The sequence below is a fragment of the Vulpes lagopus genome, chromosome 6 (assembly GCF_018345385.1).
Source record: "Vulpes lagopus strain Blue_001 chromosome 6, ASM1834538v1, whole genome shotgun sequence".
Lineage (NCBI taxonomy): Eukaryota > Metazoa > Chordata > Mammalia > Carnivora > Canidae > Vulpes > Vulpes lagopus.
In genome coordinates, this window is record NC_054829.1 from 70489760 (window position 1) to 70501780 (window position 12021).

At 46.6% G+C, this 12021-nt stretch overlaps 1 protein-coding gene across 1 annotated transcript; it reads left to right on the forward strand.

Moving 5' to 3' along the window:
• The first annotated feature begins 585 nt into the window (after positions 1-585).
• PSMB5 (proteasome 20S subunit beta 5) lies at positions 586-6125 on the forward strand. Its single transcript, XM_041760217.1, has 3 exons — positions 586-815; positions 1541-1847; positions 5618-6125. The coding sequence occupies exons 1-3, from the start codon at positions 618-620 to the stop codon at positions 5902-5904; spliced, it is 792 nt and encodes a 263-aa protein (XP_041616151.1). The 5' UTR covers positions 586-617; the 3' UTR covers positions 5905-6125.
• Positions 6126-12021: the final 5896 nt, after the last annotated feature.

Consider the following 12021-nt stretch of genomic DNA (forward strand, 5'->3'; position numbering starts at 1 on the left):
CAAGACGCAGCATACATAGCACTTTTATCTTGTTGCAATTTTTACCACAAAATACTGTAGTTTTAACTAACTTCACAGGACAGTGGCCTCAAAGTACATCATTATTTTACCGAGTATTACATGGTGCCCTTAAACAAAATGCCAACTTCAGTTGCGTTAATAGGATGCTAAAGCCGCACAGATGTAAAGTATTGCTTGGACACCAGGCAGGGCGGGGACGACTTGGAGTTAAGGGTTCTGAAAGAATTTTCAACTAGTCACGCCCTTCTCAAAGATGGCCGGTCTCACTTCCCTCACGCAACACGGACGTTTCCGATCGCTTCCTATGACTTGGAGGTGAATTTAATCCAGTATTGCTTGCTTGACCAAAGTTAAGATGACAACAACATCCTTTTAATATTTAGAGGAAGTTAAGCCATTTATTTTCCGTCCCCCCCTCCATCGGTGAAAATAGTCCCTGGCGTCTGGCTCCTGTTTTTGGAGGCGTCGTTGCCAGGAGTTAAAATGGCTCCTCCCCGAGATACTTTTAATAGGAAGTGAAGCTGTGACGGCGAGGCGTTGCCCGGCGGCTCTCTGATAGGCCTTCTCGCAGGGAATTCCTTGTGCCCTTACTAGACATGGCGCTGGCCAGCGTGTTGGAGAGGCCGCTACCGGTGAACGGGCACGGTTATTTCGGACTCGGGGGTCGTGTGGATCTGCTGGACCTGGGTCCAGGGAGTCCCAGCGATGGGCTGAGCCTCGTCGCGCCCAACTGGGGTGTCGCGGAGGAGCCGGGAATCGAAATGCTTCATGGAACCACCACCCTGGCCTTCAAGGTGCGGACCCAACCGCCGCGCCGGGCAGAGACCCGTGCGCCCGAGCCCTTTCCGGGCTTCCAGCTGGACCGGAGCCCGCGGGGCCCGCGACCAGGAAACCTAGGGGGGGCCTCCCGACCCCGGTGGTTTCGCTGTCTCATTGCCCCAGAGGCCTCGCTTCTCGCTCTCTAGCCGTAGGACCGTGGGGCTGAGGTTAAGTGGGAGAAGAAACCGGGGGCTGCTTGGGGTGATTCCTGGGCAACCCCAGGTGGCTCCGGTCCAGGAAAGGGGAAGCCTCAGCAGCAATAAACATTGGCAGGGGAAAGGATGTTTAACCATTAACTTACGGTTTTGGAAACTAGGTCCCTACTAGGCGAAGGTAACCCAAAAGCTATGTCATTTGAGGGGGAAGGTTGGTGGGAGGAAGCACTGTAGAAGGAGCCAGACGACCGGGATTCCTGATCCAGCTTTGCAGTAGCTAGCTCTGTGATCTTGGGCTAATCATTCGATCTCATTGAACCCCTTTTCCTGATCTATAAAGTGAAATTGAAGTTAATACTGGTTATACCCATGTCGAGGGATCGATGTGAAACTTAGTTGATATTAATATGTGGAAAGCATTTTGTGAAGGGTAGAATGACAGAGAGAGATGTCTGGGTTTCCACTGATGCAAAAAAGAAATGTGAAGGAGATCATTTCCGTGGTCTGATGTGGCCTGCTTTTGTGTTTTCCTCTGATCTTAACAGTTTCAACATGGAGTCATTGTTGCAGCGGACTCTCGGGCCACAGCGGGTGCCTATATAGCCTCCCAGACAGTAAAGAAGGTGATAGAGATCAATCCCTACCTGCTGGGCACCATGGCTGGGGGCGCAGCAGATTGCAGCTTCTGGGAGCGGCTATTGGCTCGGCAATGTCGAATCTATGAGCTCCGAAACAAGGAACGCATCTCCGTAGCAGCTGCCTCCAAGCTGCTTGCCAACATGGTGTATCAATATAAAGGCATGGGGCTGTCCATGGGCACCATGATCTGTGGCTGGGATAAGAGAGGCCCTGGTGAGTTAAGCCACAACCACATGGTTCTTGGGCTGGCACTACAGAGAGGAGGGGTTGGATGAACAGGTGAATGAATGAAAGGGCTTTGTGTCAGTGCTGGCGATGTGTTGATTAGGTTCTCCGTCCTTTCTTTTTATTCAAGGAGGTCACTACAGTGGAGGAGAGGGCATGGAGCTTAGACTAGCTGTGTCATTGACTACCCACATGACCTTACATGGGCTGCTCATTTTTCTAGCCAGTTTCATCATCTCTTACATTGGTTAAATGAGGTAATACACGTAAAGCATGTAGTGTCTGGCACATAATGTTTCTCCTTTCTCCCATAAAATAAGGCTGACAAAGAGTGTATTTGAGAATTAAATTGGATAATAGATGTAAAAACTCCAGTCAGTGCTTTCTAACAAAAATATAATGCGAGTCACCTGTGTAATTTAAAATTATCTAATGGAGGGGCCCCTGGCTGGCTCCATCAGTGGAGCCTCTGACTCCTGATCTCAGGGTGGTGAGTTCAAGCTCTGTGTTGGGTGTAAAGCTTACTTATTATTTTTTTAAGACTTTATTTATTTATTCATGAGAGACACAGAGAGGCAGAGACAAAGGCAGAGGGAGAAGCAGGCTCCCCGCAGGGAGTCCAACATGAGACTCCATCCCTGAACTCCAAGATCATGCCCTGAGCCGAAAGCAGAGCTTAACCGCTCGCTGAGCCATCCAGGTGTCCCGGGTGTAGAGCTGACTTTAAAAATAATAATAATAATAATAATAATAATAATAATAAGTAAATGACAATTTTTTAGAATTGTGTAATGGATATATTTAAAAAAGTAAAAAGAGGGGGTATTTTAATGATTCGTTAATCCATAATATCATTTTGGCATGTGCATTAGCCCCATTTCAAGGGCTCAGTGTCACATATTGCTAGTGGCCACTGTAATTCTAATATACAGGAAGTTAGCTATTCCCCTTTTTCTTTTGGAGAGTCTTTGGCCTAAAAGGGGCCTTTAGGGCTCATCCTTTCCTTACTTGATGGAATTACCCTAGGACCTTAGGTCCTATTCTGTCATCTCTAAAAATAAATTCCTTAAGCCTTTTTCTAGTATATAAAAACTTTGCCAGAAAGTTTAACCTTGCATCTGATGTCAGTTCCTTTTCAACCAGTTTGTTGTTGTTGTTGTTGTTGTTGTTTTAAGTTATATTCATGTAACTAGTCGCTACACCCAATTTGGGGCTCAAACTCAAGACTCCAAGATCAAGAGTCGCACATTCCACAGACTAAACCAGCCTGGCACCTCAGCTTTTCAACCAGCTTTGGATGTCTCTTTAGTCTAGCTGGAATACATCTAGTTACTTTCTGTATAATTTTCCCCCTTGGTGCTTGAAAATAGTTATTCTTTCCTTTTGTTTTTGCTTCATTCATTCAACTGCTTACTGAGTGCCTGGTAAACAACTGGCAAGTGCCTCTGTCAAACAATTACAGTATAGCCAGCTCTTCTCTACTTGCTTTGGAAACTATCGGTACACTACTCAGTGAAGGGTGAATGAGTTTAAAAAGCGGATGGGAGGGACACCTGGGTGGCTCAGTGGTTCAACGTCTGCCTTCTGCTCAGGGCGTGATCATGGGATCCCTGATGGCGGGGATCCCTGATGTGGAGCTCCCTGCAGGGAGCCTGCTTCTCCCTCTGCCTATGTCTCTGCCTCTCTGTGTCTCTCATGAATAAATACAATCTTTTAAAAAAAAAAAGAAAAAGAAAAAGAAGAATAGTGATCCATAGAGCCAGAGAGCTAAACTGGAACCTCAGATGGTGAGCCTGGTAGGCACGCTAGTGGCCATGGGACTGGGGCGCTTCGGGGGGGGGGGGGGGGGGTGCTAGTTTGAGGTAGGCATTGAAATCTGAGAACCTGAAAGCTGGTAAGCATTTGGTTCTCCACTGGCTTGCTTTTGAATCACTGGAGAACTTAAAACACAAACCTCATACTTGTTCCCCACCCCAGACCAACTGAAAAAGAATACCTGAGGTAAGTCCTGGGTATCTTTTTTAAAAAGCTTCCTTAGATGATTCTGATGCACAGTGAGAGATGGGAACCACTGAAATAGGAAGATTAATGATGCCATTGGCAGGCAGGAATTGTGAACATGGGAGGCAGTGTGGGCTGGTGGAGCAGGAGAGAGATGAGTTTGGTTGGTAGTAGAGAGCCACTGAAAGTATTTGAATCTGAACTTGGTGACAAAGGCATCCTGTTGGAAGGTCCAGCAGGCAGTTGTAATTGATAAAAATGTAGTAAAATCTTTGTCTAAATTTTCATGTATTCTGAAAATTAGCTAATTTCTTCATAAAGGGCCAAGTCGTAAATACTGTAGGTTTGCAGGCCATATGGTCTTTGTCTTAACTACCTAACTCTCCTGCTTTAGCACAAAAGCAGTCATAAACAATATGTACACAAATGGGTATGGCTGTGTTCCAGCAAAACTTTATTTACAAAAACAGGCACTTGGCCTGGCCAACCCCTGATCTATACCAGCACTATCCAATAGAAATAAAATGTGAGCCATATGTGTAATTTTAAATTTTATAATAGGCACATTTAAAAAATTAAAGAAGTTAATTTTAATAATATATTTTACTTTGGAGCACCTGGGTGATGCAGTTAGGCATCTGATTCTTGGTTTGGGCTCAGGTTGTGATTTCGGGGTTGCACTCAGCCTGGGGTCTGCGTGGGATTCTCTGTCCCTCTACATCTCTCTCTGCCCTTCCACCCTGGGCGTGTGAGCACACACACACACACACACACACACACACACGTGCTCTTTCTCTCCCTCTCTCAAATAAATTAATAAATCTTAGTATATGTGCTGCCGAAACAAGCACTAATAAATCTTAAAATAATAATTATATTTTATTTTATAGAACCAAAATGTCATTTCAGCATGTGGTACCAACTTCATTTCAAATGCTCAGTGGTCATACATGTCTAGTGGCTCCCATATTGGGCAGTGCAGGTCTTTGTGATATGATTTGGAACTCTAGGCTCTCTCCTACTGTGTGATGTATGTCTTATCCCCCAGATAGTCTAAACTTTGAGGGCTAGGATTGTTTTGGGGTATAAAAAAATTTATTTGGGAGAGAGCACACAAGCAGAGGTGGAGGGGCAGAGGGAAAGGGAAAAGCAGACTCTCTGCTGAACAGAGAGCCTGATGTGGGGCTCGATCCCAGGACCCTGGGATCATGACTTGAGCTGAAGGCTCCCACTGAACTACCCAAGCACCCCAGAGTTAGGATTGTTTTAAACATTATCTCCCACAGTGCCTGAAGTTCAGTGCTTGATACCTAAGTCATTTAGATTATACTTGGTTTTTTTGTTATATAGCAAGGACAAAAATAATGAGAAGTGAGATGAGGTGTTACATTGTAGAATCTAGGAATCTTAATATTTAAGCTTTATTTATTTATTTATTTATTTATAAAAGATTTTATCTATTTATTCATGAGAGACACAGAGAGAGGGTTAGAGACATAGGCAAAGGAGCCTGATGTGGGACTCATTCCCAGGACCCCAGGACCCGAGCCAAAAGCAGAATGCTCAACCACTGAACCACCCAGGTGCTCCACCCCCCCTTCAGCTATTTTTAAGTAATTTTGTAAAAGTGCTGTTTTCTTGTATATCTGTTTGTCTCCCCTGGGTTTCAAGAGGGAAGGAGAACTTTTCTCAGAGAATGAATTAGATGTCAAAAGGGATGGTCATTTTTTTCCTGCTAACTTCACCTCTCTTTCCAGGCCTCTACTATGTGGACAGTGAAGGAAACCGGATCTCGGGGGCCACCTTCTCTGTAGGTTCTGGCTCTGTGTATGCTTATGGGGTCATGGATCGGGGTTACTCCTACGACTTAGAGGTGGAACAGGCCTATGATCTGGCCCGTCGAGCCATCTACCAAGCCACCTATAGAGATGCCTACTCAGGAGGTGCAGTCAACCTCTACCATGTCCGGGAGGATGGCTGGATCCGAGTCTCCAGTGACAATGTAGCTGATCTACATGACAAATATAGTGGCTCTACCCCCTAAAGGAGGGTGGATGTGGCTCCTACCATTTCTTGGGGTGACTGTTGCTGATAATGTGGATACAGTTCCCCATCCTCTAATGGAGGGGTCCTCAGTTGTATCGATAATTTTTTTATGCTCTGGTGCCGTTGACCTCTATGTGTTAACTAGTTGTTAATGACCTACTGCAGAAGTGATTATTTGTTTTACTTTCTTGGATGTTAACATTACACTACTCGACCTTAGCCTGTGTTGTGTCTTTTGTCCACACTGTCCCTCCTCCAAGCACTTTACAGCCAAATAAGCCAGGACAGTGGGAGGGCACTGACTGTAATTACAGGAAACAGTGGTGTGAAGACATTGTCTAGTGAATACATTAGCATCCCCACTCATGAAGCTAATAACAAAGGAGAAGGAGAGGGAGGAGGGAGACACTTCCCGATTCTGTTTGCAAAGAGATGAAAAGTTGATGAGGTGGAAAGATGCACAGGGCTATATGAGGAAGAGCTGCAGAAGAAAAGGCTCTCACCTTGCAGTGGGGGAGGGGAGGCCGGTGCTACACACAGCAGAAAGGTGAAGAAGGGGGAGTCTTGAATCTTAAACCAATTGGGAGGGGAAGGTGAGTGTGAAAGCGGTGATGACCGCAAGCTTGGTGATCCTTGTCCTTTTGGCTCTCTGATGTGCGTACATGTAGGGGACGAGTGGTGTTTGGTGGGCTTATAGCCTCCTGGACAGAAGGCAGCTCGGAATTGTCTCTGGAATGTGTGGGTGGGGAAGAGGCCCTGCTGAGAGAGCACTGGTTGATGTATCACACCCAGCACTGAGGAGGTCCCTAAGCTATGGTGGCAGCAGATGGCAGGGCCTTCTGTTCAAGAGGAGACACAAGTGTAGGGAACTAAAGGAGGTTGGTGGGAAAGACCTGGGAGAGGAGGGTATAAACTGTACTGCTTTGGTTTTAGTGAGCAGGAAGGGGAAAAGTGGCTGGTGAGGGTGACAGCCCAGCATCCTATTTTGAGCTGAGGGGTTTGAGAAATCAAGGAGGTCAGGCTGCCTACTCCCTGCCCCCCCAACTCTGTATCTCCGCCCCCCAACTCTGTATCTCGGATGCCTTCCCTTCCCCCTCAGCCTCGTGCAGTCGTGCAGTCGAGTATTGATTGATGAGGGCTGTCAGCCAGGAACTGATCGAGCCTTGTTAATTGCATTTGTCAAATGCAGGGAAATTGGGAATTAGTGAGATTGGAGAAGGGAGTTTGGAAAACAAATGGCTCTGGTGCCTAAGGAGATTCATTTTGCTGAAAAAGTGCCCCAGGAGCCCCTGGAGTCAGGGAGCCGCCAGCAGGGGGACCTGGGCCTACTCTACGTTAGAGGGCAGGAGCCATCAGCCAGTGGTTGTTGGTTAGCTGTGTGAGACGCACAAGTCCAGTTGTCTGTCCTCGGAATCAGGATACTAGTTTGTAAATCTTTGTTAAAAATTAGAGCCTTAAAAAAAAAAAAAAAAAAAAAATTAGAGCCTTAGGGGCACCTGGCTGACCCCACTGAGTGAAGCATGTGATTCTTGATCTTGGGGTCATGAGTTTGAGCCCCACATTGGGTATCAAGCTTACTTTAAAAAATTTAGGGAAGCCTGGGTGGCTCAGCGGTTGGGCGATTGCCTTCGGCTCAGGTCATGATCCCCGAGACTCGGGATCAAGGCTCACATCAGGCTGTGATGCATGGAGCCTGCTTCTCCCCCTGCCTGTGTCTCTGCCTCTCTGTGTGTCTCTCATGCATAAATAAATCTTAAAAAAAAAAATTAGAACCTTAAAAAAAATTCTTTTTTAATTTTATTTTTATTTTTTTTTAAATTTTTTTATTTATTCATGAGAGACAGAGAGAGAGACAGAGAGAGGCAGAGACACAGGCAGAGGGAGAAACAGGTTCCATGCAGAGAGCCTGATGTAGGACTCAATCCCGGGACTCCAGGGCCATGCCCTGGGCCGAAAAGGCAGGCGCTAAACCTCTGAGCCACCCAGGGATCCCCGTTAAAAAAAAAATTCTTAGGAGAAATTCTAACACCTGAAAGAAATAGAATCAGGTTGAAATAGAGTTGAGGGGGTCCAGAGCCTCAACCACTGAGCCTCCTCCTCCATGAAGCCACATTCCATACCACCACCTCCTCACCTCCACACCATTAGGTATACATACTCCCTGGTACATTTTGGACCCAAAGGAACACAATTTGAAAATTACTGCCCTGGGAAATAACCCCGAGGGTGGAAAGAGAGTTGAAGGTTGGAATTCTTTTACATAAATGAGCATAGGACTCCCCAGCTCATGAAAGAAAACTAAGTCTGGAGAGAAGAGATGGTCTTGAAACAATGCTACCCTTGCCGATTTCTGTGTCACCCCTAGCTTTGGCGGCAGTCTTGCTGTTTGATGGAAGCACCTATTCTGCACTGGCTGAGTCCTTACGTTCAGGCAAGAAAATATACAACCGTCAGTCCCATGTTCTGTTCTGCATATGCCTGTTTCTCTTCCATCCTGGATCTCAGAAAAAGAATTCATGAGAGATCGATTTGTGGTAGGTCTTCTGGAAAGAAAGTAGAGCAGAGGTGGAGGAAAACTGCAAGCGTCTAGGCCCACTCACACCCACCCTGTGCAGTTGTGGCTACTTGCTGCTGAGGGCTGGTGGGGCGCCAGCTTCACATTGATGTGTGTCTCTGCTGTGAGGGAATGATGGATGCTGCACAGCATTGGAGAGATCCTGTCAAGTGAAGTGGACCAGTTCAGGGACTCCCATCAGATTTGTTTCCCAGTGCAGTCCTCTTGACAAAGGATGATGGAAAAGAAATTGCCTTAAATAGCTAGAAGATTAATTTCTCCCAGCAGTTCCCAGGCGTCCACAGGACAGGGCTCTTTAAGTGATGTCTGACAGTTTTCCTCCTTCTAACAGATAGCTCAGTGACACCAAAATCTGACTCCTCCGGGTAGGTAATGGGACTAATCTGATTAAAGAGAGAGCAAACACTCTTTGAGGCCTTGTGCTTTTTCTTGCTAGCAGGGAATGCTGTGAGTTGAAGGCAGATGAGCCTCATAGGGTCTCCACACTAGGTAAGGGAGGGCTATAGGGAGAATGTACAGGAGGGAAAAGGAAAAGATAGGCGAGGACATGAGGGAGGAGGAAAAAGGGCACAATGAAAGGAAATCAGGGACTGGAGCGTAATAGTTACTGAGTGTTCTCTCTTTAGGCAAAACCAGAAGGTCAATGTCTCTTGATATCCTCCTCAGCTCGCAAATGAGAAAACTGTCAAAGCCATTTGGGGAGTGGAAGTTTACATCCTTTGAGGGAAAATAAAACAACTGATTTATTCTGGTCCATGGATTATATGTGGTCTGTTAGGGGAGAGATGCAAGAAGTGGGATGAAAAAGGAGTAAGGTAAAAAAAAAAAAATTCTGGAGGGAAACTCGGAGGACCGGGGAGCATCTCCCCTATGTCAGGCCGTCAGGAGGACGATTGGGTCAGTGAAGGATTTACAGGAGCGTATCTAATCTGGAAGGTACAGTTAGGGATTTTTGTGTTATTTTTGTTTCCCTAGAAGAGCCCCTCCTGCCAGGGCTGTAACAGGAGCTGAAGTACTTTGAAACTGACCAGCAAAAAATTAAAAAAAAAAAAAATGAAACTGACTAGTAGCAGTGATCTCAGGACATGATTAAGTGCTTTATGATCAAAATATGTGTAGATTGCAACCCAGCATCTCTGCTGTATTTTTTTGTTTGTTTTCAGAATTCTAGCTTTCCCTTCAGGAAGCCAGGATCATATTGGGAAAGCCTTAATTATAGCAGGCAAGGGGAGAGAGCACACGCAGCATCAGAACTGCCCCAATCAGCAGCTGCTGCCACCTCCCGTCTGACCTTGGCCGGCCCTCCCCCCAGGCCCCTGCCTCCCTTCCACTGATTCTCCACATTCCTGCAGTGCTCCTGGGCCTGGCCTCCAGGCTAGGTTCTTGCTTCCAGGGACTATGCCCCACCGAAGCATTTCAATAAAAGCCATTTCTAAAATGTCCTGTTCACAGTTGTTAGTGGGTCAGGCAGAAGAAATTCTACCCACATCAGCTTCTTGGGTTTATTTAACCCAACTCCTTTCTCCCTAAAGCTTCTGCCTCGGATTTGGGTGCCAACCCTAACTTGATACTTAACCCTTTATAATCCAGATTCTGCTGTCCTCAGCCATGAATATCTGACCCAGTTTTTTTTTTTTTTTTTTTTAAGATTTTATTTATTTATTCATGAGAGACACAGAGAAGGAGGCTCTCTGCAGGGAGGCTGATGCAGGATTCCATCCCCAGACCCCCGGATCACATCACACCCTGAGCTCAGATGCTCCACCACTGAGCCACCCAGGCGTCCAGACCCAGTTTATTTGTGGGGAAATAAGACACCATGGATTCCACCTCTTCTGGTGCCCTCCTCTCTGGTCCCCACCCCATCTTCAGTGGCTGCCCTGTCTCTCTATTCTCCCTTTGCTCAATTCCATGTTTTCTCTCTGTCCTCTTTGGGAAAATTCCCTTTTCTTTCCTCCACAGTAAAACCAATCAGTCAGTCAACCAAGTGGTGCTGTGGGCTTTTCTTTCTTTCTTCTTTTTTTTTTTTTGGTGGGCTTTAATGTAACAAGAAAAGGTTATCACTAGCTGTGGGGTACCCAAAATGCTGGTATTGCAGAGTGAAACACGGAACGAGAGAATGTGAGCTAGAGAGAACCAGAGACAGATGAGCGAAGGAGAAATGCACGTTCTAGGCTGCAAGAGAGAGTGAGCAAAGTGGAGAGGGAGACTCACATGGCAAGGGGGATGGCAGGAGACAGTGATGGGCAGAGCAGCACTGTGGAAGAGGGGATGGAGACTCCGAAGGACAATTATCGAGAGACCCGGCAGAGAAACGGGGAGGAAGGAAGCAGCTAGAAGCTAATGTACAATGAAACATGTCCCCCTGGAGACAGATAATTTCTCCAGCCATACATAATGAACACGTGGCCCTCTGTGTGTTGCCCCTGTACTGTCACAGTCGCTTACATCTCACAAGAATCTCCATGTCTACCCTGCTCAGGCAAGGTTGGGAAGAAGGTTTGAGCCCTCAGAACCACCTTCTCAACCCAGCCAGACCAAAGACAAGAAAGTAGAACTCCATCTCACAAGAAGAGCGGGGTGAGTGAGGCAAGATCGTAGATCCAGTACCTTTTACCTTTTTACTTTTAGGTTCAGGGAGAGACCCTCTCTTCTTTGGGCTCCATACCCCCATCACACATGCGTAACTCATCCCATTTTTTCTGTAATGCCCGCAGGTCAGGGCCATGGCTGTTCAAATGGAGAGAAGAAGGCCACAGACTCCCAGAAAGACAGGAATAGCAGGTGCTCTCAGTGGGAAGGAAATAAGTAGCTCCAAGGAGGAATCTGTGCAGACCAGAAGGGACGAAAGTCAAGGGGATATTTTTACAACTACTACAGCTCTTTTCCCAGCCTAGCCTCAATACCACCGCTGTCCCAAGGACATTGTATGTTCAAAGCTTCCCCATGCATCCAGAGTCTCACACAATACAGAGGCTCTTCTTGCATGGTAGCTCATCTCCAGTGATGATATGTGGTGGTGACTGATCAGAGGGAGTCCAGTGAGCACCAGGATTCTGTGGGAGGGCTCATAATCACCCCATGTTTTGAGTCTGAGGCTGTGCCCCCAGCTTAAGCTCTGGAAAAGAAAGCAGTGGAGCATTTTATTTTATTTATTTTTAGATTTTATTTATCTATTCATGAGAAACACAGAGAGTCAGAGCCTTGTGGAGAGCCCAATGCAGGGCTCAATCCCAGGATCCTGGGTTCACGACCTGAGCGGAAGGCAGATGCTCAACCACTGAGTCACCCAGCTGCCCCGCAGTGGAGCATTTTAAACGAGAACAACAGATTAAACATAGTCTCATAGTAGCCCCCAAAGAAGCCAACTACAGAAAGGTGGCTCAGCCTTGAGTCAGTAGAGCATCAGTGTGGTCTGTGGAGAGGGGTAGCTGGGTTGCCCCAACTCATGTAAACAGTCACATGGAAGAGCATTTCTGTAGGGTCTCTGGTTATTTTGTGATATGTCTGTCTTCCTTTCAGTCAGACATGTACTGTACT

Bases quoted from the DNA above. Each gene is read 5' to 3' on its own strand.
- PSMB5 (XM_041760217.1), top strand. From the start codon at position 618: ATGGCGCTGGCCAGCGTGTTGGAGAGGCCGCTACCGGTGAACGGGCAC. The intron at 816-1,540 runs GTGCGGACCCAA...TGATCTTAACAG, and splicing joins CCACCACCCTGGCCTTCAAG to TTTCAACATGGAGTCATTGT. The intron at 1,848-5,617 runs GTGAGTTAAGCC...CTCTCTTTCCAG, and splicing joins CTGGGATAAGAGAGGCCCTG to GCCTCTACTATGTGGACAGT.